The 24,387-nt window shown below is 42.6% G+C and overlaps 1 protein-coding gene across 3 annotated transcripts in view; it reads left to right on the forward strand.

Moving 5' to 3' along the window:
* CNTN5 (contactin 5) overlaps nucleotides 1-24,387 on the forward strand; it is a 2,213,095-nt gene that overhangs the window by 1,608,041 nt on the left and 580,667 nt on the right. For all 3 annotated transcript variants that reach the window (XM_073613049.1, XM_073613051.1, XM_073613050.1), the window contains one exon: nucleotides 431-526. In XM_073613049.1, the coding sequence (XP_073469150.1) occupies nucleotides 431-526 (96 nt within the window). The remainder of the gene's footprint in view (nucleotides 1-430; nucleotides 527-24,387) is intronic.

The raw sequence follows: 24,387 nt of genomic DNA on the forward strand, positions 1-24,387 counted from the left end.
CCAAGTGGTTTGGAAGGGAAGGGGGGGGAGGGATAAGATTTAAGCGAATGTGGTAGTAGAAGATGTAATGTAATAAGGGTTTGGGGTGGGTGATGAGGGTTTTTTTTTTTTTGTAACAATGTATGAAGATTGTTGTATTGTAAAATGGAAACAATAAAAATTTTGATTATAAAAAAAAAAAAAAAAAAAAAAAAACACACAAGATGCACAAGATCAGTCAGTATTCTTTTTAACTTATCAAACATAAGAGCATAAGAACAATAAGAGAAGTTCATTGCTATGATTTGGATATGCTTTAAGAGACAGGCAGATCTTCCAAAGTAAATGAGCAACCTATGTTTGTATGGTCTACTTGCAGATTGACATAAGTATGGCTTTTCTTTTGTTCTATATAAAATATGAATTATATGATATACTGTTCTGTTTACAGATCTTGGGAATTTCAGTGGTCGTGTAAGAAGCGCAGTCTCAGTAAGAGAAGGACAAGGAGTGGTTCTCATGTGCTCACCGCCACATCATTCACCAGGTAACATCAACAGTGCATTTCATTTTTTGGGAGTTTTATAATTATTCTGATGTTTCTATTGTCAATAGAGTATTGTATGTTTGTATGTAGAGACTATTTATTTGAATTATGCTTCATGAGAAGCCTTAAAATAAAATAAGCTAATGTGTTATTTGGAGAACAAGTTGCTGTGATTCAATTGTTTTCCCTCCTCCGTGATTTTTATTGAGCTTCTTTGAGCATAAGCGTTTTTTTTTTCACAAACCCGGATAGAAGTCGCCTCGTCGGATAGAAGTCGCCTTGAAGTACTTATAGTACAGGAAACTTTTCTAACGTCGGAGTGACTTCAGTAGTGCTAATTAAGACAACTCTCATTGACTAAAATGGGATTTCACACTCGACTTGGAGTCTCACAAATCGGATCCCAAGTCACTCGTATTGCAAATCCTCACTCGTTTATCAAGTTAATATTTATAAAAAAAAAATTGCTTGTCTTGTAAAACACTTGTAGACCAAGTTACTCACAATCCAAGGTGTCCCTGTATGTACAACTTAAACCTCTGAATAACACACATACGTAACTTGGAACTAAACTGTATCTAAGCACAACAAACTGTAATTGCTATTTAATTCATATTTAATATGTCTTCGTGGTTTATTTTGTGAGAAATCACTTTGAAAAACACCCCTCTGGCATTTGTAGAAGTGACAATCTTGAGTAAGGTCAGATGATCTATGTAGCATTTACTTCCAGGAATCCATCTGCCCTTGGCTCAGGCATTGAGAAAGGAGGGTGTGCTTAGCTGAGAAAACCTCTCCTCCCCTCCTCCAGATAATGGACAAAAAAAGCCCCAGAAGACTCCTAGGATGTATGACATATTTTTGGCCTAGGCCAGAAACCAGGAAACAACTGAAGAAATGTAAAAAAAAATAAAGGTTAAAACAAGTAAATATTATGTTTCTTCCTATCTATTTACTAATGCTAGCACCATAAGGATAAAACAATATTTATTCTTGATTGAGAGAGTTTAGTTCCACTTTAACAGATATCATAATATAGGATACAGAAATAGGAGCCTTAAAGTGATTGTAAACGATCACCTTATAAAACAACCCATTCAGTTTAAAATAGAAATGAAAGGCAAAACATGTTTGTATATATATAGAAAAAAAACATTATAAATACCATTTTTCCCTTTTTTATAAATGAGCTGGGGGAGGAGAAGCAGCAGCACACTGAGCTCGCCAGTGAATGGCTGTGCAGCGGGGGGCATGTCAGGACAAGTCTGATCATTGGAAGAGACTACATTGAGTTTCCAGCATAGCTAGGGAACAGACCACGCTGTGTTCTCCTGCTTATTGTGGTCAGTTTTTAATAGAAAAGCAAGGGGACTGGCAGGAACACCAGAGATTTTACACAAAGAAAGCAATACAAAGAGAACAGGATACTTTCCTATACAACTAAATGATACAGCCGGAACATATCAGGAATATGAAGTGTTGGGGTAACAAACGCCCAGCTTTCAGATCCAGTATATATCCCTGCAGGGCCTGACTTGCAGTTGTCCCGCACCGCAAGCCTTTGAGTTTCGATAGTTATGATGGAATTTTATTCCATCTAAATCCTCTATCAGGAAGGGTGTGAACGTCTTATTTATGCTACACAGATCAACAACATAGCAGCCGATCAATGTTCTGTATTTCGAAATTTAGGACAAAGTTCGATCTCCTTCGGAAGACTACTATATGGCCGGGTTCACACTGCTCCGACATGGAAGTTGGAGGACTTTCGATCCGACTTTGCCCTAAAACTTCATGTACGATTTCCATTCGACTTCAATGAATGGGATCCAACTTTGATCTGACCATACCAGGCCCTTTGAGCCTGGTATGAATCTTGAGGAAGGAACCCCATGGCAAAAAAAAAAAAAAACAGCGTGGGGTTCCCCCCACCAAGACCATGCTAGACCCTTATCCGAGCACGCAGTCCAGCAGGTCAGGAAGGGGGGGGGGGGCAATAGAGTACCCCCCCTCCTGGGCCACACCAGGCCACATGCCCTTAACATGGGGGACAAGGGCTGCTTCCCGACAACCCTGGTCAGTGGTTGTGGGGGTCTGCAGGCAGGGGGCTTATCGGAATCTGGAAGCCCCTTTAACAAGGGGGCCCCTAGATCCCGGTCCCCCCTATGTACATTGTACTTCTATTCATTCACCCCAAAAAAGTGTCAATAATAAATAATAACAGTATACAACTTTTTGACAAAGTCATTTATTAAAAATGAAGAATGTCCCCGGTGTCATCTTTCTTCGGGGATGTCTTCTTCCTCCAGTTCTTCTCCTTCCACTGATGTCTTTTTCCTCTGATTTTTCCTCTGGTTCTTCTCCCTCTGCTGTCTTCTTCATCTAGTTCTTCTGCCGGTTCTTCTCCCTCCACTGATGTCTTCTCCCGACGCTATCTCCCACTCTTGTGTTAACTCCGGTGTGTGTAATTTCTTATACAGCTATGGGGCATAGCCATCCGTTGACAACATCCGGAGACCCCCACCCCTGTGTAACCTCACTGTCTGGGGCATCAGTTAAGATCATGATCCGACTGAGATGCGACTTACATTCAAATCAATGCGCTAAAATCATGCCCAAGTCGGACCAAAGTAGTGCAAGAACCTTTTTCAAAATCAGACCAACAAAAGTCAGACCAGTTAAGACAGCTCTCATAGGGAACCATTGATTTATACAAATCATGCGACATGCGTTCCCAAAGTTGGAACATATGTCGCACCAGTGTGAACCAGGCCTAACACTGAGCTACATGGTCCGATACTGGTTATTTTGTTTCTCTGTTAGACAGTCTCTCTGTAAATTCTATTCTTGGTTTTAGTGCAATCAACACTAATGACTTGATATGAAGATTAGATTATTCCAGAATTACACACTAGCAATGCGTCCTGGAGAATTAATTTGCAGAAAATCAGAGGTGCCTGGCTGTCATGCTGTTCCAATTGTTTTAAGACTTTCTGAATTGTTAACCTGGAATAATGATGCAGATCAAAAGTTTTGACTTCACTTTGACTTCCTCTGCTACATACTTATCCCAGAGTTGAGCCTCAGTGTAGTTAAGTAGTACTGAAGTCACATTCTTCATATAAGTCATTATTCACTAAATTGTTTATTCTGAAAATGATGCATATCCTCAGTCCATCACTGTAGCTACAGCTGCTGTTTTTTGTTCCTCTTAACAGCCAGCAGGGAAAGTGATAAAGTAACTTCCTGCTGTAGCTAGGGATGAGCTTCAAGTTCGAGTCGAACTCATGTTCGACTCAAACATTGGCTGTTCGCAAGTTCGCCGAACAGTGAACAATTTGGGGTGTTCGCGGCAAATTCGAATGCCGAGGAACACCCTTTAAAAGTCTATGGGAGAAATCAAAAGTGCTAATTTTAAAGGCTTATATGCAAGTTATTGTCATAAAAAGTGTTTGGGGACCTGGGTCTTGCCCCAGGGGACATGGATCAATGCAAAAAAAAGTTTTAAAAACGGACGTTTTTTCAGGAGCAGTGATTTTAATAATGCTTAAAGACAAACAATAAAAGTGTAATATCCCTTTAAATTTTGTAGCTGGGGGGTGTCTATAGTATGCCTGTAAAGGGGCGCATGTTTCCCGTGTTTAGAACAGTCTGACAGCAAAATGACATTTCAAAGGAAAAAAGTCATTTAAAACTACCCGCAGCTATTGCATTGCCGGTCCGACAATACACATAAAAGTTCACTGATAAAAACGGCATGGGAATTCCCCACAGGGGAACCCTGAACCAAAATTAAAAAAAAAAAATGACGTGGGGGTCCCCCTAAATTCCATACCAGGCCCTTCAGGTCTGGTATGGATATTAAGGGGAACCCCGGCCAAAATTTTTTTTAAAAAAATGACGTGGGGGTCCCCCTAAATTCCATACCAGGCCCTTCAGGTCTGGTATGGATATTAAGGGGAACCCCGGCCAAAATTTTTTTTAAAAAAATGACGTGGGGGTCCCCCTAAATTCCATACCAGACCCTTGGTCTGGTATGGATTTTAAGGGGAACCCCGCCCCAAAATTAAAAAAAAAACGACGTGGGGTCCCCCCCAAAAATCCATACCAGACCCTTATCCGAGCACGCAACCTGGCAGGCCGCAGGAAAAGAGGGGGGGATGAGAGAGCGCCCCCCCTCCTGAACCGTACCAGGCCACATGCCCTCAACATTGGGAGGGTGCTTTGTGGTAGCCCCCCAAAACACCTTGTCCCCATGTTGATGAGGGCCTCATCCCCACAACCCTGGTCGGTGGTTGTGGGGGTCTGAGGGCGGGGGGCTTATCGGAATCTGGAAGCCCCCTTTAACAAGGGGACCCCCAGATCCTGCCCCCCCCGTGTGAAATGGTAAGGGGGTACTTGTACCCCTACCATTTGACTAAAAAACTGTCAAAAATGTTAAAAATGACAAGAGACAGTTTTTGACAATTCCTTTATTTAAATGCTTAAAATTTGCACTTTTGATTATTCATGTTCGTGTCCCATAGACTTTAACGGTGTTCGCGTGTTTGAACAAACTTTTTTCCTGTTCGCATGTTCTAGTGCGAACCGAACAGGGGGGTGTTCGGCTCATCCCTAGCTGTAGCAAAAGTGCAAGTAGTCATCCCTGGACACCCTTTAGATGCGCATGTTCCAAGGAGGCAGCTGGCTACTGCATGGTGTAGAATTTAGCTATGCAGTCTACAAATCAGTTGAACAGTAATCCAGCAACTGATCAGCACAGCTAAAGTCTACATCATTTAGTAGCCAGCAGGAAGGAACATGCTTGTCTTAAGGGGTGCTAGCGATGTGCTCTTTTACTCAAGCTCATCACACCTCATTACTTATACTAGGGTTTCTCAATCAGGGTTTCATGGAACCCTAGGGTCCCTCCAGCAGTTGCTAGGGGTTCCTTGAGCAATGAGCAATTTCTGCCTCTCAGATAAGTTCCCACTGACACTGTTGATCCTTTTAGCTATCTGTAATGTGGTAATTCTTCCCAATGACCACAAGCGTAAAGAGCATTTTTCCCACTGACCATCACACTAATGTATCATTCGATGTAGATAAAGTAATTTTTAGCAGGGGTTCCCTGAGACCAGAAAGTTATTTCAAGGTTTCCTCTGTGTTGGGAAGGTGAAGAAACGCTGACTTATATGGGCCGTACACACGATAGGATTTTCCAACATTAAATGTTGGATGTGAGCTTGTTGTCGGAAAGTCCAACCGTGTGTATGCTCCATAGAACATTTGTTGGCGGAATTTCCACCAACAAATGTTTGAGAGCAGGTTCTCAAAGCGTGTGTACACAATTCCGACGCACAAAAGTCCACGCATGCTCGGAATCAAGCAGAAGAGCCGCACTGGCTATTGAACTTCATTTTCCTCGGCTCATCGTACGTGTTGTACGTCACCACGTTCTTGATGTTCTGAATTTCCGACAACATTTGTGTGACCGTGTGTATGCAAGACAAGTTTGAGCCAACATCCTTCGGAAAAAAAATCCACGGTTTTGTTTTCGGAAAATCCTATCGTGTGTACATAGCTATACTCTCTGCTCTCAGTGCATCTTAATGTGTGACTACAAAGGGAAGTTACTGAAAGGGCAGAATGAACTTTAGGAAGGAAAGGAAATGGATGCAGATGGGGATCTCTGGAATAGTTCTAAGGTATTTATGGGGACTGAACATTCACAGAATTTTAAGGAAATAGGATGAAACTGTTTAGATATAACTCAATACTTGAAGCATATACAGTATGTAATTTTTGTTTTCAAACTTTAGTTATACTTTAGGCCAAAGACAGCTAGGCAGTTAGCAGCTTCAGTAGGGGGTCAGCAATGTTAACCATACTTCTCTCAGCTTTTCAGGTACATGTTTTCATTGAAGTCCAACTCTGGGAAACTTAAAAATGATCCCTTACAGTGGGGCCATGTCCACACTGCAAGGGTTGTTTTGGTGTTTAAGTCTAGGGGACATAGAAAAGAATATCTACTTACCCAATTCTCCACATTGCTAGACCAGTCCCCACAGCATCTTCTCCCCCATGCTCCAATGGTCTACGGTCCTGTTGCCTTGCACTGGATGTAATGATAATGAGGGAAAGTCCATCACTGGAGTGTGGGGGAGAGCCATTTGCAAGGGACCATAGGGTCAGATAAGTTGCTTATTTTAAAACTGCTTTTACTCTACCCAGACTAAATTAGCAGTTTACTCTTGCAGTACAGGGAAAGCCCCACTGCAAGGGAGGATTTTAAAATTTCCCAGAGTTGTACTTTAAGGCCTACTACTCTGTGGCAAAAAAGATTGTTTCAGAGAAATCAACTGAAACTGACCCTTGCCCATTCAATGTTGTGTGACCCCCCCTATAATATGGACAGCAAAGTAGAAAATGCCATATCTTTTCCGCTGAAGAATAAGTGCCATTGATAGCATTATCAATACAGGGCAGTCAGGCTTCAAATATTATGCTTTGATGGAATTTAATATATTCAAGACTAGGATTCATGCCAAGATGTGAGAAATGGAAAGGTTGAGGAGTTAATTGAGATAAAGGAACTGGAGAACAGCAGAACAATATTGTACCTGAATATCAAGCAAGCAGAACCTACTGTAAAATATGAGGTGATGATCTTTGTCTGCTACTGGAAAAGTGTGTATTTTATTATTACTTTTTGTTTTGTATTGTGTGTAGGACAAATATAAAAATGTGAATAAGTTAACAAAAACACTTTGCATTTATGGTGAAACTTTCAGCAGTACTGCACATTGCAGAGGCATCTTTCCTTTAACTGCATTACTGGGCAGTGGGGGCCCGTGCATTGTGGGCGCACGGGCAGGGGGGGGTGGTACTTTTTGAAGCACCTGATTAGAGCCAGAGGCTCTAATAGGCTTCAATATAGGGTGGGCTCGGGGCGCAGAGAGTGCACCCTGATCCCTCCCAATTGTGTGACAATAGCAAATTAATTTTCACTATTTTCACACTAACCTTCCTCCCCGCCAATCAGGAGGCAGGGCGTCAGACCTGTTTCCTGATTGGCCAAAGTGCCAGGCCACCCTATTAGATGCCTGGCGCTTAGGAAGAGGAGCAGAGGAGACACAAGCTGGAGCAGAGGTTGCCGCTGCTCTGGTGCACTTGGAGAGGAGCTGCCGCCTGGCGGTAAGTGCCAGGGGGTCTGTCAGAGCCGCGAGCATGGGGGTCGGTGGGCAGAGTGGCTGCATAAGATGGGCACAGTGGCTGCATATGATGGGCACGGTGACTGTATTTGGTGGGCACAGTGGCTGCCTATGCTGGGCACAGTGGCTGCATATGATGGGCACAGTGACTGTATTTGGTGGGCACAGTGGTTGCACATGATGGGCACAGTAGCTGTATTTGGTGGGCACAGTGGCTGCACATGATGGGCACAGTAACTGTAATTGGTGGGCACAGTGGCTGCACATGATGGACACAGTGGCTGTATTTGGTGGGCACAGTGGCTGCACATGATGGGCACAGTGACTGCATTTGGTGGGCACAGTGGCTGCACATGATGGGCACAGTGGCTGTATTTGGTGGGCACAGTGGCTGCATATGCTGGGCACAGTGGCTGCATATGATGGGTACAGGGGCTGCATTTGATGGCAAAGTGGCTGTATTTGATGGCACAGTGGCTGCATTTGATGGGCACAGTGGCTGCATATAATGGGCACAGTGGCTGCACATGATGGGCACATTGGCTGCACTTGATGGGCACAGTGGCTGTATTTGATGGGCACAGTGGCTGAATATGATGGGCACAGTGGCTACATTTGATGGCACAGTGGCTGCATTTGATGGCAAAGTGGCTGTGTTTGATGGGCACAGTGGCTGCATTTGATGGGCACAGTGGGTGCATATGATGGGCACAGTGGCTTCATTTGATGGGCACAGTGGCTTCATTTGATGGGCAGGGTGGCTGCATATGATGGGCACAGTGACTGCATTTGATGGCACAGTGGCTGCATTTGATGGGTAACATTGCTAAATTTGATAGGCACAGTGAGGCTGCAATTGATATTTTTTTTAAAGTATTTTTCAGAAATTTCCAGTTTGTTTACGCTCCCCAAAAAATTTTGAGCACCAGCCGCCACTGTTCCTGGGTGGCCTCAATTAGGACAACTATACTGTACTTTATAATCACCTTTCCTTATGTGGCAAACTGTCTGTAGATCAAACTCAGAAAGCCAGGAAATTTTAGTGGTGCCTGACGTCCCCCTGCCCTAAGAGTGACATTGCTTGCATCTTTGAAATAAATGGGACAAAAAGGGGTTATAGTCTTATGCCACCTCTAGGTTAAAAACAGTAAGTGAAGTGTTCTGGCCCAGCAGCCTTCTCTGATATGCAACATGTACTTTTTTGTTTTATAAAGCCTCGTACACACTACTAGCCGTTGGGTTGAACAAAAAAAAATCTGACAGCTCAGGTTGGAGCGGCTGTAGTAACAATCCGTTGTTAGTATAGCAATCTTCCCCCCATAACCCCCCCCATAACCCCCCCCCCGCCAGAACACTCCAGTCAGCGCCGATCAAGAGCCAATTGGTGCATGACCTTGAGCGTCTGTCAGACCGGCTGCCATACACACAAGCTGAATGTGTTGAACTGGCCATTGCAGCCCGACATTCAGCTTGTGTGTACTAGGCTTTAAATTGTGTATATATGTGCACAGTCATATTATTACATACAACATTTTATATTATATGTGAACGTTTTTTGTTTTGTTTGATTTTTGTCAGCTTTTCTTTAACATGAAATCCATTGAGAAGAGTTGCTTTTTGGTTAAATAGTTAATGGATATTGGCCATCCATGTTTTTGATATCCACAGGTGAGTTTAGAGCGGTATATATATATATACACCTGTATGTTGGTGAAGCACTTTGGCTATGAGTAAGCACCATAACTGGTGTGAAACACGTTAGCTGTGCGCGTTGGTCTGTATTTATCAGTGGATGTATTTGGATTCTGCTTTTATACATTAACCACTTAAGCCCAGGACCATTTGGCTGCCTAAAGACCAGAGGACTTTTTACAATTTGGCACTGCGGTGCTTTAACTGGTAATTGCGCGGTCTTGCAATACTGTACTCAAACAAAATTTGCGTCCTTTTGTTCACACAAGCTTTCTTTTGATGGTATTTGATTGCCTCTGCGATTTTTATTTTTTGCGATATAAATGGAATTGAAAAAAATCCAATAAACTCAATTTTAGTCATACATTTAGGCCAAAATGTATTCAGCCACATGTCTTTGGTAAAAAAAGTCAATAAGCGTATATTTATTGGTTTGCGCAAAAGTTATAGCGTTTACAAACTAGGGTACATTTTCTGGAATTTACACAGCTTTTAGTTTATGATTGCCTATCATTTCTTGAGGTGCTAAAATGGCAGGGCAGTACAAAACCCCCCCAAATGACCCCATTTTGGAATGTAGACACCCCAAGGAAATTGCTGAGAGGCATGTTGAGCCCATTGAATATTTAATTTTTTTGTTCCAAGTGATTGAATAATGATAAAAAAAACAAATTTTTATTTTTTTTTTACAAAAAGTTGTCACTAAATGATATATTGCTCACACATGCCATGGTTATATGTGGAATTGCACCCCAAAATACATTTTGCTGCTTCTCCTGAGTACCGCGATACCACATGTGTGGGACTTTTTGGGGGGCCTACCATAGCACAAACCCCCCCAAATGACCCCATTTGTGTGGGACTTTTTGGGAGCCCAGCTGCGTATGGGGCCCCGAAAACCAAGCACTGCCTTCAGGATTTCTAAGGGCGTAAATTTTTGATTTCACTCCTCACTACCCATCACAGTTTTGAAGGCCATAAAATGCCAAGATTGCACAAACTCCCCCAAATGAACCCATTTTGGAAAGTAGACACCCCAAGCTATTTGCTGAGAGGCATGTTGAGTCCATGGTATATTTTATATTTTGCCACAAGTTGCGGGAAAATGACAAACTTTTTTTTTTTTTTTGCACAGTTGTCAGTTGTCAATTAATGATATATTGCTCAAACATGCCATTGGCACCCCAAAATACATTCTGCTGCTTCTCCTGAGTACATGGATACCACATGCGTGGGACTTTTTGGGAGCCTACCATAGCACAACCCCCCCCCCCCAAATGACCCCATTTTGGAAAGTAGACACCCCAAGGTATTTGCTAAGAGGCATGGTGAGTATTTTTCAGCTCTCATTTGTTTTCGAAAAAGAAGAAAGAAAAGAAAAAAATTTTTTTTTCTTTTTTCAGTTTTCAAAACTTTGTGACAAAAAGGGAGGTCTGCAAAATACTCACCATACCTCTCAGCAAATAGCTTGGGGTGTCTACTTTCCAAAATGGGGTCACCTGGGCATTCCATGGCCTCCGAAACTGTGATAGGCAGTGAGGAGTGAAATCAAAAATTTACACCCTTAGAAAGCCTGAAGGCGGTGACTGGTTTTCGGGGTCCCGTACGCGGCTAGGCTCCCAAAAAGTCTCACACATGTGGTATCCCTGTACTCAGGAGAAGCAACAGAATGTATTTTGGGGTGTAATTTCATATATGCCCATGGCATGTTTGAGCAATATATCATTTAGTGACAACTAAAAAAAAATTGCCTTTTTTTCCGCAACTTGTGTCAAAATATAAAATATTCCATGGACTCGACATGCCTCTCAGAAAATAGCTTGGGGTGTCTACTTTCCAAAATGGGGTCATTTGGGGGGGTTTGAACTGTCCTGGAATTTTATGCACAACATTTAGAAGCTTATGTCACACATCACCCACTCTTCTAACCACTTGAAGACAAAGCCCTTTCTGACATTTTTGTTGAAAAAATATTTTTTTTTGCAAGAAAATTACTTTGAACCCCCAAACATTATATATTTTTTAAAAGCAAAGGCCCTACATAACCAAATGGTGGGTGTTTCATTTTTTTTTCACACAGTATTTGCACACTGATTTTTCAAACGCATTTTTTTTTGGAAAAAAACACACTTTTTTTTTCATTTTAATGAACTAAAACATACTATATTGCCCAAATGTTTGATGAAATAAAAAAGATGATCTTAGGCCGAGTACATGGATACCAAACACGACATGCTTTAAAATTGCGCACAAACGTGCAGTGGCGACAAACTACATACATTTTAAAGGCCTTTAAAAGCCTTTACAGGTTACCACTTTTGAAAACCTTTATTAGGTAGTATATGGGGGTACCTGACACTATAAAAAGCTGATGGTGAACCTAAATACCTACCTGGCTAACTAGAGTCATCTGTGACACTAATACGGCGATCAGAAAAAAGATCGCTTAGTGACACTGGCGACAGGGGATGAAAGGGTTAACTGGGGGGTGATCAAGGGGTGAAACCTGTATTAGGGGGGTTAGGGGGGTACCCTAGACCTAAAGGGGCCTACCACTAACTGCCCTAACACTTATAACAGTCACAAATGACACCAATGCAGTAATCAGTAAAAAAAAAAAACTGCTATTGGTGTCACTGTGACAGGGGGTGACAGGGGGTGCAGGGGGGGTTATGTGCCTATGTGTGCTAGTGTTAGTGTAGTGTTGGTGCAGACTCACTGTAGATGTCTTCTCTCTTCGGAAGCCGGAATGAAAAGGCTCAACGAGGAGAGATGACATCACTTCCTCTGCTTCTGTTTACAGTTCAGAAGCAGAGGAAGCTTCTCATTCGCCAGGAGCGATCGTGAGGGAGAGGCCATGAATCAGTGGACTCCCCCTCAGGACGGATCGCTCCTGGAACGATGCCGACTGCCTCAGGCACCGGGGGGGGGGGGGGGGGAGTAACGTACTCATAGGTTACTCTGCCTACCCGTGCCATTCTGCCAACGTATATCGTCGTGAGGTGGTCGGCAAGTGGTTAAAAGGTGAACATTTGGAGTGCGGCTATTCAGCATTTTTGTTCTTACGTTTCTGTTGCAACCAGAGTCGGGGTCTCGCCGAGAAAGTTCCCCTGGCGGATAAGGACCCCCCTGTACTGCGCAGGCGCAGCGCTTGCGCAGTACGAACGACTAGGAGCCACCGAAAATAGCCGAAGCTGAGAAACTTCAATCAGCTGTACACGGCGCCTGCGCCCTAGGTCCAGGTTCAAGCCCCACCATCCAAGTGGACCTAGAGGGAGAATAAAAAAGTGCAGAGCGAAGCGAGGCCGTGCCCGAAGCGTGGCGAGCGAAGCGAGGCCGTGCCCGAAGCGTGGCGAGCGAAGCGAGCCCGCGAGGGGCCCTCTTACAGGCGCCGTTTACAGCTGATTTGTATTCTTTTCGACTTCGGCTATTTCCGCCGGCTCCTACTGCGCAAGCGCTGCGCCTGCGCAGTAGAGGGGGGTCCTTATCCGCCGAGGGGAACTTTCTCGGCAGAACACCGGCACCCAGTCCGTTATGGAGATAGCTGATACTAGGAGGGGTGATTATCTTAGAGCGGTGTATCTCTATCACAGGCTGTCTATAATTGTATGTCCTGGTAGAAGCTTGAGCCAATTACAGAAGTACAAGTGCATCCAAGGAAATCTGCTCTACACGTTTAATAATGTTGCCGTGAACACAAACATATTAATTTATCTTTTATTAGTTATAGAAAATCCTGGATACTTGTAGATGGAAACGGGAAAGTAATAATAGCATTATACTGCAAAATGTCTCATTTATCAAATATATTTAGCAATTTATAATAAAACGGGCATTTGCCTTTGATAGTCATTCTTCTTTGCACCAATTATATATTTACTATATAATGAAATGAAAAGAATCATTTTGCAGACAGTCATTTCTATCGACTTGAAATGCTGTGAACAAATCCTGACCAAACAAATAAAATAAAACCAACACAATACTTGAGTTACAATTTCAAGTTGAAACACTTATGAAAAATGTGAGGTTGTTTTGCATTCACAGCAAACACACTGCAGACGCCAACAAATAACTGCATTTTTTTTCCTATTTAGAATCCAAAATGTTCTCTAGTAGAGAAAAGAAACTGTTATAAAAGAAAATCTCCTCGCAACAAAAGAAGCCAATGCATTATTTATGAGAATTTAGATTAAACAAATTAGGTTTGCTTGAAATTAAACTCAATTTGGGTAAAACAGCATACAGCATTTGTTGTTTTATCTTTTCTGAATTGGAGTTTGTGGATTTAGGAGAAAGTAGCAGATGCTTTAATAGTTGAAGCAATTGTGAGCTCATCTCCAGGCTGACACAGACAGGAATGGAGTTTTTTTTTTTTTTTTTTTTATGTGTTGTATTCAAACTGAAAGAAGCTAAAGCAGGGCAATGAAACAATGAAGGAAACGAGCATTAAAGGAAAGATTTCATTAAGTGAAATAGTGTGTACTAGTCTACTATGTTGGAAAAACAGTGTAAACCGTAAAAGGCAAAAATGAAGGGCCATCTCCATCCATTAAGAAAAAAAAAAAGTTTTGTATTTGCATATCAGAGTTAACAGTTGCTGTTCCTGTCTACCTTGGGGAAATTTGCCCTTAATATAATTAATTAAGTAAAGTCAGGATTTCACACCTCTTTATATGCAAGAAATGCACCAGTCATGAAACCCAAGTAAAAGAAAGCCAAAATTTCATATAATCTTCGATGTGTTAATGTTATTTTAAAATCAAGTGTTAATCTCTTTTAAAGTGTCAATAAATAAAATGTATGAAATGCACAAAAGTATATAATAATAATTATTATTGTTATTATCATTCATCCATATTCTTAATATGAATACCTAGTGGAATTTTTCATTCAAGCACTTTCGGGATGGGTAAAGGTAAAAAAAGATTTTTAAAAAAGTAACACTTTTTTTAATTTAATGGTGTATTATCCCAAAAAGCCAAAGTATAAACCTTAAAAGGTAAGTTCACCTTTTAGAGCCCATTCACACAGGGGCAACACGACTTCCAGCGCGACTTTCGGAGGCAACTTGGACACGACTTGAGTATGAATCACAGCACGACTTGGAGCAACTTATAACACAACTTGAAGTCGCCTCCAGGACAGGGAACTTTACAAGTGGCCAATCAGAGCTTATCAGCTGTGTGTGAGAAGGAGGGGGCTGGCTGTTTAGTGGAGTAAATTACTTTCTGTTTCCTTTCTGCTTCCTGTAAAGTTGCCTCAGTATGAACAGTGATCAGACTTGGAGGCAACTTCCATTGAAATCAATGGGTACAAGTTGCCTTCAAGTCGGATTGAAGTAGTACAGGAACCTTTTCTGAAGTCGGAGCGACTGCAGTAGTGTGCATTAAGACAGATCCATTCATTTACATTGATTTTTTCATGTAGTGCGACTTGAGGCGACTAGGGGCGACTTGGGGCGACTTGAAGTCGGATCCAAAGTTGCCCCTGTGTGAATGGGCTCTTAGGGCAGAATTGCACTTTTCATAATAAATAGAAGCGTTTTCCAATGCCATCCCAATGTGCTTTTCTCTCACTTACCTTATCCACAGGAGGTTTAAAATCTTGTCCGTTTATTTGTATTTTTGAAATGATTTTCAGATTCCATCACTTCCTATAGATTCTCTCAGCATTCACTTCCTGTGGGTCATCCCCAGAATCTTTCACGTCCTTGTTGCATCACAGAAGAAGGCGTGATAGGGTGTGTTCACCACTCTGGACCACACATTCTTATTACAATACTATCTTCTCCCCACTTCCTATACAATCTGATTGTACAATCTTCTTTAGATCTCCCATCAGCTATGTAGTACAAGAGTCTGCCTGATTTGATACAAATTGAATGGATTGTTCAGGTGTTGTCCTTTTCCATAGTCCTGGTAAATCTAAAGGGAATTGTATAGAGATTGTACAATCAGATTGCATAGTGTGTCCATTAGATTTACCAAAATTATATATTGATAATGAGGTGAAACTCCAGTGGATAAATGCCTCCTTAATCAAGCAGCTTCCAACTGGAATTAAGGCTTACAGCATCCCCTATATATATTTCTTATGCCGCTAAAATTTATAAACGTTTTTTTGAGCAGTATCTGAAGCTGTTTTTTGTCTTGTGTTCTTACTCATACTATGGTGTTTTTCCCTCATTTTCTGTGTCACCAGAACATGAAGTGAGGGCAAATTTCTCCATGGAGGACATAGACAGCAGTGGAAACCTTTTTTTCTAGCAGAGTGGAGGAAGGTTAGAATATCTGTGAATGCAGACAGCAGAAAACCTGCCAGAGATTTTGTCTTCTCTAAATGTTTTTGCTGTAAGTGCACTCCTAAAAAAATATAGAATCACAAGTTCAGGGATATAGGCAAGGGTAATGTAAAGATAATGATTTTTCTAAAACCTGCTGTCTACAGAGCAGTGTGCAGAGAGAACTATATCACTGACAGTTGGGAGTTGGCTGGATAAAAAATTGATCTCCACAGTGTGCAGCCTGTTTGTTATATACATCTCAAGGCTTCACTTTCAATTTTGACTGTAGAGTATCTTCAAAATAACTTTTATTCCAGAGTTAAATGGGTTTTCACATTCAGCAATGATCCCAGTAACCTTAACACAGCCTTTTTCAACCAGGGTGCCTTCTGGGACCTTCAGGGGTGCCTTGGCAAAATGCCTAAAAATTGCCCCAAATTGCCCAAACATTGTGCACAAGTCAGCTGGTGGATCAAGTCTACTTTTAGGTTACTAGAAGCCACAGGTTTCATTGTGCAGCATTACAACCTTGGGTGCTGTGAAGGCCAGCCACCAGCGTCCTAACAATCACTAATGCCATTGGTTGATAAGAAGGACATCAGCCCCCCTGACCCTCTCTGTCAGCATTGTGGTCATGTTAGCTGCGAGGGGAGAGAAAGGGAGGAAGCAATGCTAGGATGCCCGTCAGACACCCAGCATAAATCACCAATAATGTTGGGTGTCCTACTTGTATGGAACTTGCACTATGTAAAAATATTAGTTTCGTGTTTTTTTTTACATTTTAAAATGGGGTGCCTCATTTTGTGCATAATTTTAAAGGGTGCCATGACTGGAAAAAGGTTGAGAAACACTGCCTTAACATGTGTATATTACTAGGAGAAGGTAAATAAAAAAAGATATACTATGTATATATACACATAGTACTGTATATATAGCAGAATGTGTAGCGACATTATCAGAATATCAGCACTATATCCTTAGTAAATGCCATGCTGCTCCACACAAAAGGGAAATCCATTAGGCCTTCCAAAAAGAAGGGTGGATAACAATCTTTTTTTTTTTTTTTTTACACCAAAGTTTTTAGCCATTTGTGGCTCTGGACAAAGGTTGGCTGCAACTCACCTAAATGCCATTGTAATAAAATGTCTATGCTACAGTATCTCACAAAAGTGAGTACACCCCTCACATTTTTGTAAATATTTTATTATATCTTTTCATGTGACAACACTGAAGAAATGACACTTTGCTACAATGTAAAGTAGTGAGTGTACAGCTTGTATAACAGTGTAAATTTGCTGTCCCCTCAAAATAACTCAACACACAGCCATTCATGTCTAAACCACTGGCAACAAAAGTGAGTACACCCCTAAGTTAAAATGTTCAAATTGGGCCCAAAGTGTCAATATTTTGTGTGGCCACCATTATTTTCCATCACTGCCTTAACCCTCTTGAGCATGGAGTTCACCAGAGCTTCACAGGTTGCCACTGGAGTCCTCCTCCACCTTCCGTTTGAGGGTGCCCCACAGATGCTCAATAGAGTTTAGGTCTGGAGACATGCTTGGTCAGTCCATCACCTTTACCCTCGGCTTCTTTAGCAAGGCAGTGGTCATCTTGGAGGTGTGTTCGGGGTTGTTCTCATGTTGGAATACCGCCCTGCGGCCCAGTCTCTGAAGGGAGGGGATCATGCTCTGCTTCAGTATGTCACAGTACATGTTGGCATTCATGGTTCCCTCAATGAACTGTAGCTCCCCAGTTCCAGCAGCACTCATGCAGTCCCAGACCATGACACTCCCACCACCATGCTTGACTGTAGGCAAGACACACTTGTCTTTGTACTCCTCACCTGGTTGCCGCCACCATGCTTGACACCATCTGAACCAAATTAAGTTTACCTTGGTCTCATCAGACCACAGGACATGGTTCCAGTAATCCATGCCCTTAGTCTGCTTGTCTTCAGCAAACTTTGCGGGCTTTCTTGTGCATCATCTTTAGAAGAGGCTTCCTTCTGGGACAACAGCCATGCAGACCAATTTGATGCAGTGTGCGGCGTATGGTCTGAGCACTAACAGGCTGACCACCCACCCTTTCAACCTCTGCAGCAATGCTAGCAGCACTCATACATCTATTTCCCAGACAACCTCTGGATATGATGCTGAGCACGTGCACTCTACTTCTTTGGTCGACCATGCCGAGGCCAGTTCTGAGTGGAACCTGTCCTGTTAAACCGCTGTATGCAGCTCAGTTTCAGGGTCTTGGCAATCTTATAGCCTAGGCCATCTTTATGTAGAGCAACAATTCTTTTTTTCAGATCCTCAGAGAGTTCCTTGCCATGATGTGCCATGTTGAACTACCAGTATGAGAGAGTGAGAGTGATAACACCAAATTTAACACACCTGGTCCCCATTCACACCTGAGACCTTGTAACACTACGGGTCGGTTCACACATGGGCAACACGACTTTAGCGCGACTTTGTACCGCGACTTCAACGCGGCTTCAGCGCGACTTTAGCGCGACTTCAGCGCGACTTCGGTAAATTACGAGGCGACTTGAAGTCGCCTCCATGACAGGCGACTTCGCCTGTGGCCAATCACCTCTCTGGGAGGGAGGGGGGGAGGGAGGGGTTTTCTCTGCAAAGTCGCTTGACTTTACAGAGAGATCCGACTTGCAGGCGACTTACATTGAGTTGAATGGGTACAAGTCGCCTACAAGTCGGATAGAAGTAGTACAGGAGTCTTTTCTGAAGTCGGAGCGACTTCAGTAGTGTCAATTAAGACGCTCCCATTGCCTACCATGTTAACCTAAATGCAAAGCGACTTGGGGCGACTTGGGGCGACTTGAGGGCGTACAAGTCGGATCCCAAGTCGCCCCAGTGTGAACCGACCCTAAGGAGTCACGTGACGCCAGGGAGGGAAAATGGCTAATTGGACCCCATTTGGACATTTTCACTTAGCAGTTTAGCCATTAATAGCTGTGTGAGTTATTTTGAGGGGTCAGCAAATTTACACTGTTATACAAGCTGTACACTCACTACTTTACATTGTAGCAAACTGTCAATTCTTTAGTTTTGTCACATGAAAAGATATAATAAAATATTTATAAAAATGTGAGGGGTGTACTCACTTGTGTGAGATACTGTATGTTTTTTGTTTTGGGAAAAAAAGTTTTTTTTGAAACTCAAGTTATAGTAAGTAGAAGACACCATGTAGTTCTAAAAATTTACAAAGAATACAAAAAATATTTGTCTTTGACACTGGAAAATGTCTGCCGGCTAATTGAACTTTACTTTCCTTTATGCACTTATCCTTTAATTGCTCTGGTCAGCTGTTTTTTTGTAAGAGCCCTGTTTGCCTGTGGCTTTTAGTTCAGGTTTCCTATTGATCTAGCTCCATATGTGAGCACTATACCCTCTGTCATGTTCTGTCTATGTCAACGGCTCAGCATCACGTCCAGTTGTAGAACACACAGCAGCTGCTAGAACTCCAACATGTTTCAATCATTGCCTGCTCTTGGTGAAAACTGGTTTGATCATGGTCTTGGCTCTTATTTGACATCATGCTTAGAGCTGGGGATTTTAAACTGTAATGGTTTGGAAGGAAAATAAAAATAATTGTGCTGTGAATCCTTTCACATTGGTATTAAAAAGAATTCCAGTATCAAGTACAGATATAGGACAGAATGTTGTGATCATTTAGGGAATCAGTAATTGCTTACCTTCTGTAGCAATGTGTCAGTCAAGGTAAGTTATGTTCCAAAACAATTGGACACAAGGAAGGATATTGCTAGCAATTGGCCACTCTTTGACCTATGAATTGAGTTAAATTGCACCTCACCATCTCACAATGACAAACGGTTTTACATTAGACAACTGTTGAGAATTATGTCAGATGTAGGGGGAAGTTATAAAGTGTTCAGCTTGTCCTTATGTCTTGCTATTGCTATTTAAAAGCTCTGACAAACTTGTTTTTAGCTCCCAGTGGGCTCTCAAACCTTTCCTTCTTTTCTCTGTTTAGCCAATCTGCTCGCTTGCTCTAGCCAGTTTTTAATCTGTCCGTTACAGTAAATGCCACTAAATGCTCAATGGCATGCATGGCGTTCCAACTTTGAAATTAAATAGTTCCAAGTCTTCAACATGAACAGAAAACTGATGAAAAAGCTACTGCACCCTCAGGCAAGAATACAAAAAAGCCATCTAGGAACAATTGTACTTACAATATGCGAACCCCCTTGGAATTAACTGTTTTTCTGCAGTAATTTCTCATGTCTTTATTGAGCACGCTCATTAAACATTCACAATGCTGGAGGAAAAAGTACGTGAACCCTTGGAGTTAATAGCTGGTTGAACCTCCTTTGGAAGCAATGACTTCAAGCAAGCTCTGGATCAGACTTGCACAATGTTCAGGATGATTTTTTGACCGTTCCTCTTTACAAAATTGCTTCAGCTCAGACACATTTGCAGGATGCCTGGTCTGAACAGCTTTCCTGAGGTCATTCCACAGCATCTCTATGGGGTTAAGGTCTAGGCTCTGATTGGGTTAATCCAAATGTTGCATTTTATTTTTCTGAAGCCAGTCTGGGGTGGATTTACTTAGAATCTTACGATCTTTGTCCTACTGCATCACCCAGTTTCTACTAAGCTCCAGCTGGAAGACAGCCAGAATAGAATATTTTGGTAAACTTGGGAATTAATTTTCCCTTCAATGATGGCAAGTGTTGCAGGCCCAGCTCATAATGTTCCCTCCACCAATCTTCACCATTGGGATGGTGTTTTGATGTTGGTAAGCTATGCTTTTTTTGGGCCATGCATAGCACTGAATATTCTTCCCGAACAATACCACTTTTGTTTAATCAGTCCAGATAACATTTTCCCAGTAATGTTGCAATAGTGCTGCAGTTTGCCAAGATGTTCTTCAGGTGTGCAGAAATGTTTTTTTCCTCAGTGAGGTTCTGCTATGAACACCCTGCCTATTCAAGGATCTAAGAATGGGGATGTGCTGGGTACACTTCGCTCAAAAGGCAGCCTGCAAGAACCTAGGCTGCTGTGAAAGCCTACACTAAGTGTCTGCCTAGTCTGCAGCCAACTTGATATGTGAAAAGGAACAAAAGTGGGGCCCTTCCAGGGATAAAAGCAACTCCTTTATTGTAAATTCATTAAAAGATGAAACATGACATACACACACAATCCACGAAAGATCAGTAGACACGTTTCACACTCCTGTACTTATTCATTACTGATTTCTCAAAGTGTATGCACTAGCTTATAGCTTCAAGACACCAGGTGAGATCAATCAATCATGAGGTTACTCCACAATGAGTGATCTTAACCCATACAACTCAAGTCCATAACGAGACCGCAACCCTTGCAAGTAAAAACATTCTTTATAAATGTATAGGCAGCGCTACCCCCGGAGGAGCCGCTTAAGTATTTTTGGTTCTGTATTCTGCCTCTCAACCCCAAGAACAGTCTCAGCCCATCTGGCACACCTGGCAATAATGTTAGTGCAAACACCACCAAGACACACGGTTGCGTAAAACACAGAAATAATCTTTACTGTGAAATTTCTTTAGCATGGGAACAAACAATAGTAATATAGCTGAACAGTAGACAAATATATCTCAAATAGGTTAATGGCATAATAATGACTGAGGATCAAAAGAAATAGAACTCAATGGTTTTATCTGGCTGCTTTCAGGGGACTCCTCAAGACGAGTAACCCCGGCAGCAGAAGCAAACACTTCAGCAATGACAGATCACAAAACTGTAACGGATTGGTCATGACTACTTAAATTGGGCTCTATTAGTCCAGGCAGGGGGAGAGCAGAGGAATGACTTTTTGTTATGTCAGACCTCTCCCCTCTATTCCCTGACACAACAGGCCTAGAAAACCACAAAAAAAGTGCACCTAGTACAGTGGTCAATAGCGTACCTCCCAAGTCAGATTACCCCGCTCATACACTACATATTCTGAGCCCTGGGTATGTGTGTGGGTGCCCGCATGATACCAATAATTTCAGTCCCTTGGAAACTGGAAGAGAGCCCTGACTCTTCAGCTAGCCACTTTAGTTGGTGCACTTAGGAATCCTGTTTGGTAGGATGGATGCGAAGTGTACTGTGTACTCCTGGAGCGGAAAAAACACTTTTACTGCCTGGCAGCAGATGAGTGTAGCACAGTGTTCTTTAAGTGTAGGTAACCACCTACATGCATGCAGTGTCTCTTTATCTCTGTAAAATGGGCAAGTCCCTGCTCACCAATCCTGCGATCAAGGCCCAAGCGAAGTGTCCTGGATCAGGCAGGTTCTTTTTTTTTTTTTTTTTTTTTTTTTTACAGGTTAGGTAATTTTATTTACATAGCATACATAAATTAAGAACATATCTTGCTCAGAAATTCAGCATCCACCGTTTACCAGCTAGACTCAAAATCCATGAACAATGTTGTGATTTTACAAAATTAATCAATATCATCATCATCAAAAAGGTCTCCGAAATTGTTGAAGTAGTCTAGATGCACAGCTTTCTCATTGGCTGCCAGGTCCATTAGGAGTCCTGTACTTCCCCCAGCCTCATCCAGGTCCACGTAGGGCCCGGCTCCCTCCGGGAACATCTCATCTATGGCAGGATCAGGCAGGTTCTTCAGGTAGCCCGACTAGCTACCTTACAACTGGAATGCTTTACGCCGTCTGTACAGATGTGCCTGGAGAATGCACACGTGTACCCCCTCTCAGGCAGGATGTCACCAACCAGCAGTGGATGCTTGGGAGGAACGGTATGCTGACCTGAGAGGCAACACCCCTCCCCTGGGTCTGGTCCTCTCTTTGCCCCCAGCTCCCATGCAGCCCCTTAGTGTCCTTTACTTCTTTTCTCCAAAGCATTGAGGGGAGTGTAATTCCCCCCCATATAGACTGCTATGGGGCAGTTTGTATTAGGAACTACATGTCCCACAATCCTTTGCTCCTCTGTGTTAAAATCCTATTGGCTCCCTCCCTCTGCCAATGAGAAAGCAGGGGAGGGAGTAGATCGGACGGCTATGTCTCTGAACGCTGCTTGGCACGCTGTGTAGTGTAGAAGAGGGAGGTGGAGAATTCTCCTGCAGGAGTTGACAGGCTTCTCTCCTATGAGAGCATGTGTCATCATCTGTGTCCCGGCGGCGGCCGGCGAAAAGTGCAGAGCTGCGGGCGGGCAGAGCGGCACCCGCTACACATAAATACAAACATACACGTATAACTGAAATTATAAAACAAACAAACAGTCTCCATGTTAACCAGTTCCAGACTGTCCACCGCACGTTTACTGTGGCAGGGTGGCCCAGCTGCACTAAACAACGTACTTGTACGTTCACACTTCCTGGTCTGGGGCGCACCGCTGACCAATCGCAATCATTCAGGGGAATGACAGAACGGCAGTCTGCCTATGTAAACAAGGCAGACTGTCGTTCTGTCAGAGGAAGGGAGAGATCTGTGATTCCTACTAATCAGGAACATTGATCTCTCTTTTCGTCTAGTGTCAGCATCCCCCACACAGTTAGAAAGCACACATAGGAACACATTTAACCCTTTGAGTGCCCCTAATGCTAACCTCTTCCCTGCCAGTGTCATTTATACAGTATCAGTGCATTATTTTAGCACTAATCACTGTATTAGTGTCACTGGTCCCCAAAAAGTGTCACTTAGTGTCCAATTTCTCCGCCGCAATGTCGCAGTCCCGCTAAAAATCACTCACAGTCGCCATTACTAGTAAAAAAATAAAAATAAAATAAAAAGTCCCTAAATCTATCCCATAGTTAGTAAACGCAATAACTTTTGCACAAACAACCTATGTACACTAATTGGGATTTTTTTAACCAAAAATACAGTATGTAGCAGAATACAAATTGTATAACAAGTATAGGCGCAAAACAAGTCAGACATCATACACATTCTGATAAAAATCTGCTAAAAAAAAAAAAAAAAAAAGGGAAGTAATGATAGAAATAGAGTCTGGTCAGTCCATAAAAATATCGGATAAAAGAGTCTATTTAGGAATGGTGAAAGTGGAAAAAAAGCATCCAAAAAAATGCAAACAGGGCTGCCATCATGTGATAGGGTAGAAACCAATTCCTCAGCAACAAAACACAAGTCGAGAGGCGCCTCTGAGTGCAGTATTTTAGAAATAACGCTTTTAATAATAGATGTAGATCAACTCACATTTTGTAGGAATAGACAGGCATGGTATTAATAATACAGTGACGCATCCCCGAGTCCTAAGCAGTGTGGATTCCTTGCTGACAACTGTGAGATCTTCCAGCAGATGGAGGACGCCGGCTCCGGAGAGCGTCCTCAGAGCGAGGCGTGGAATGCACAGGACAGCTTGCTGCGGACAGATGACGTCATCAAAGCTGGACGCGTTTCGAGAGCGTGCGCACTTGGCGATGTAAGCAAGCCGCGCTCCTTTGTCAACAGATTCCAACAGGTCGCCAAGTGCGCACGCTCTCGAAATGCGTCCAACTTTGATGAAGTAATTCGTCCGTAGCAAGCTGTCCTGTGCGTTCCACGCCTCGCTCTGAGGACGCTCTCCGGAGCCGGCGTCCTCCATCTGCTGGAAGATCTCACAGTTGTCAGCAAGGAATCCACACTGCTTAGGACTCGGGGATGCGTCACTGTATTATTAATACCATGCCTGTTTATTCCTACAAAATGTGAGTTTATCTACATCTAT

The sequence above is a fragment of the Aquarana catesbeiana genome, linkage group LG02, assembly GCF_042186555.1.
Source record: "Aquarana catesbeiana isolate 2022-GZ linkage group LG02, ASM4218655v1, whole genome shotgun sequence".
Classification (NCBI taxonomy): domain Eukaryota; kingdom Metazoa; phylum Chordata; class Amphibia; order Anura; family Ranidae; genus Aquarana; species Aquarana catesbeiana.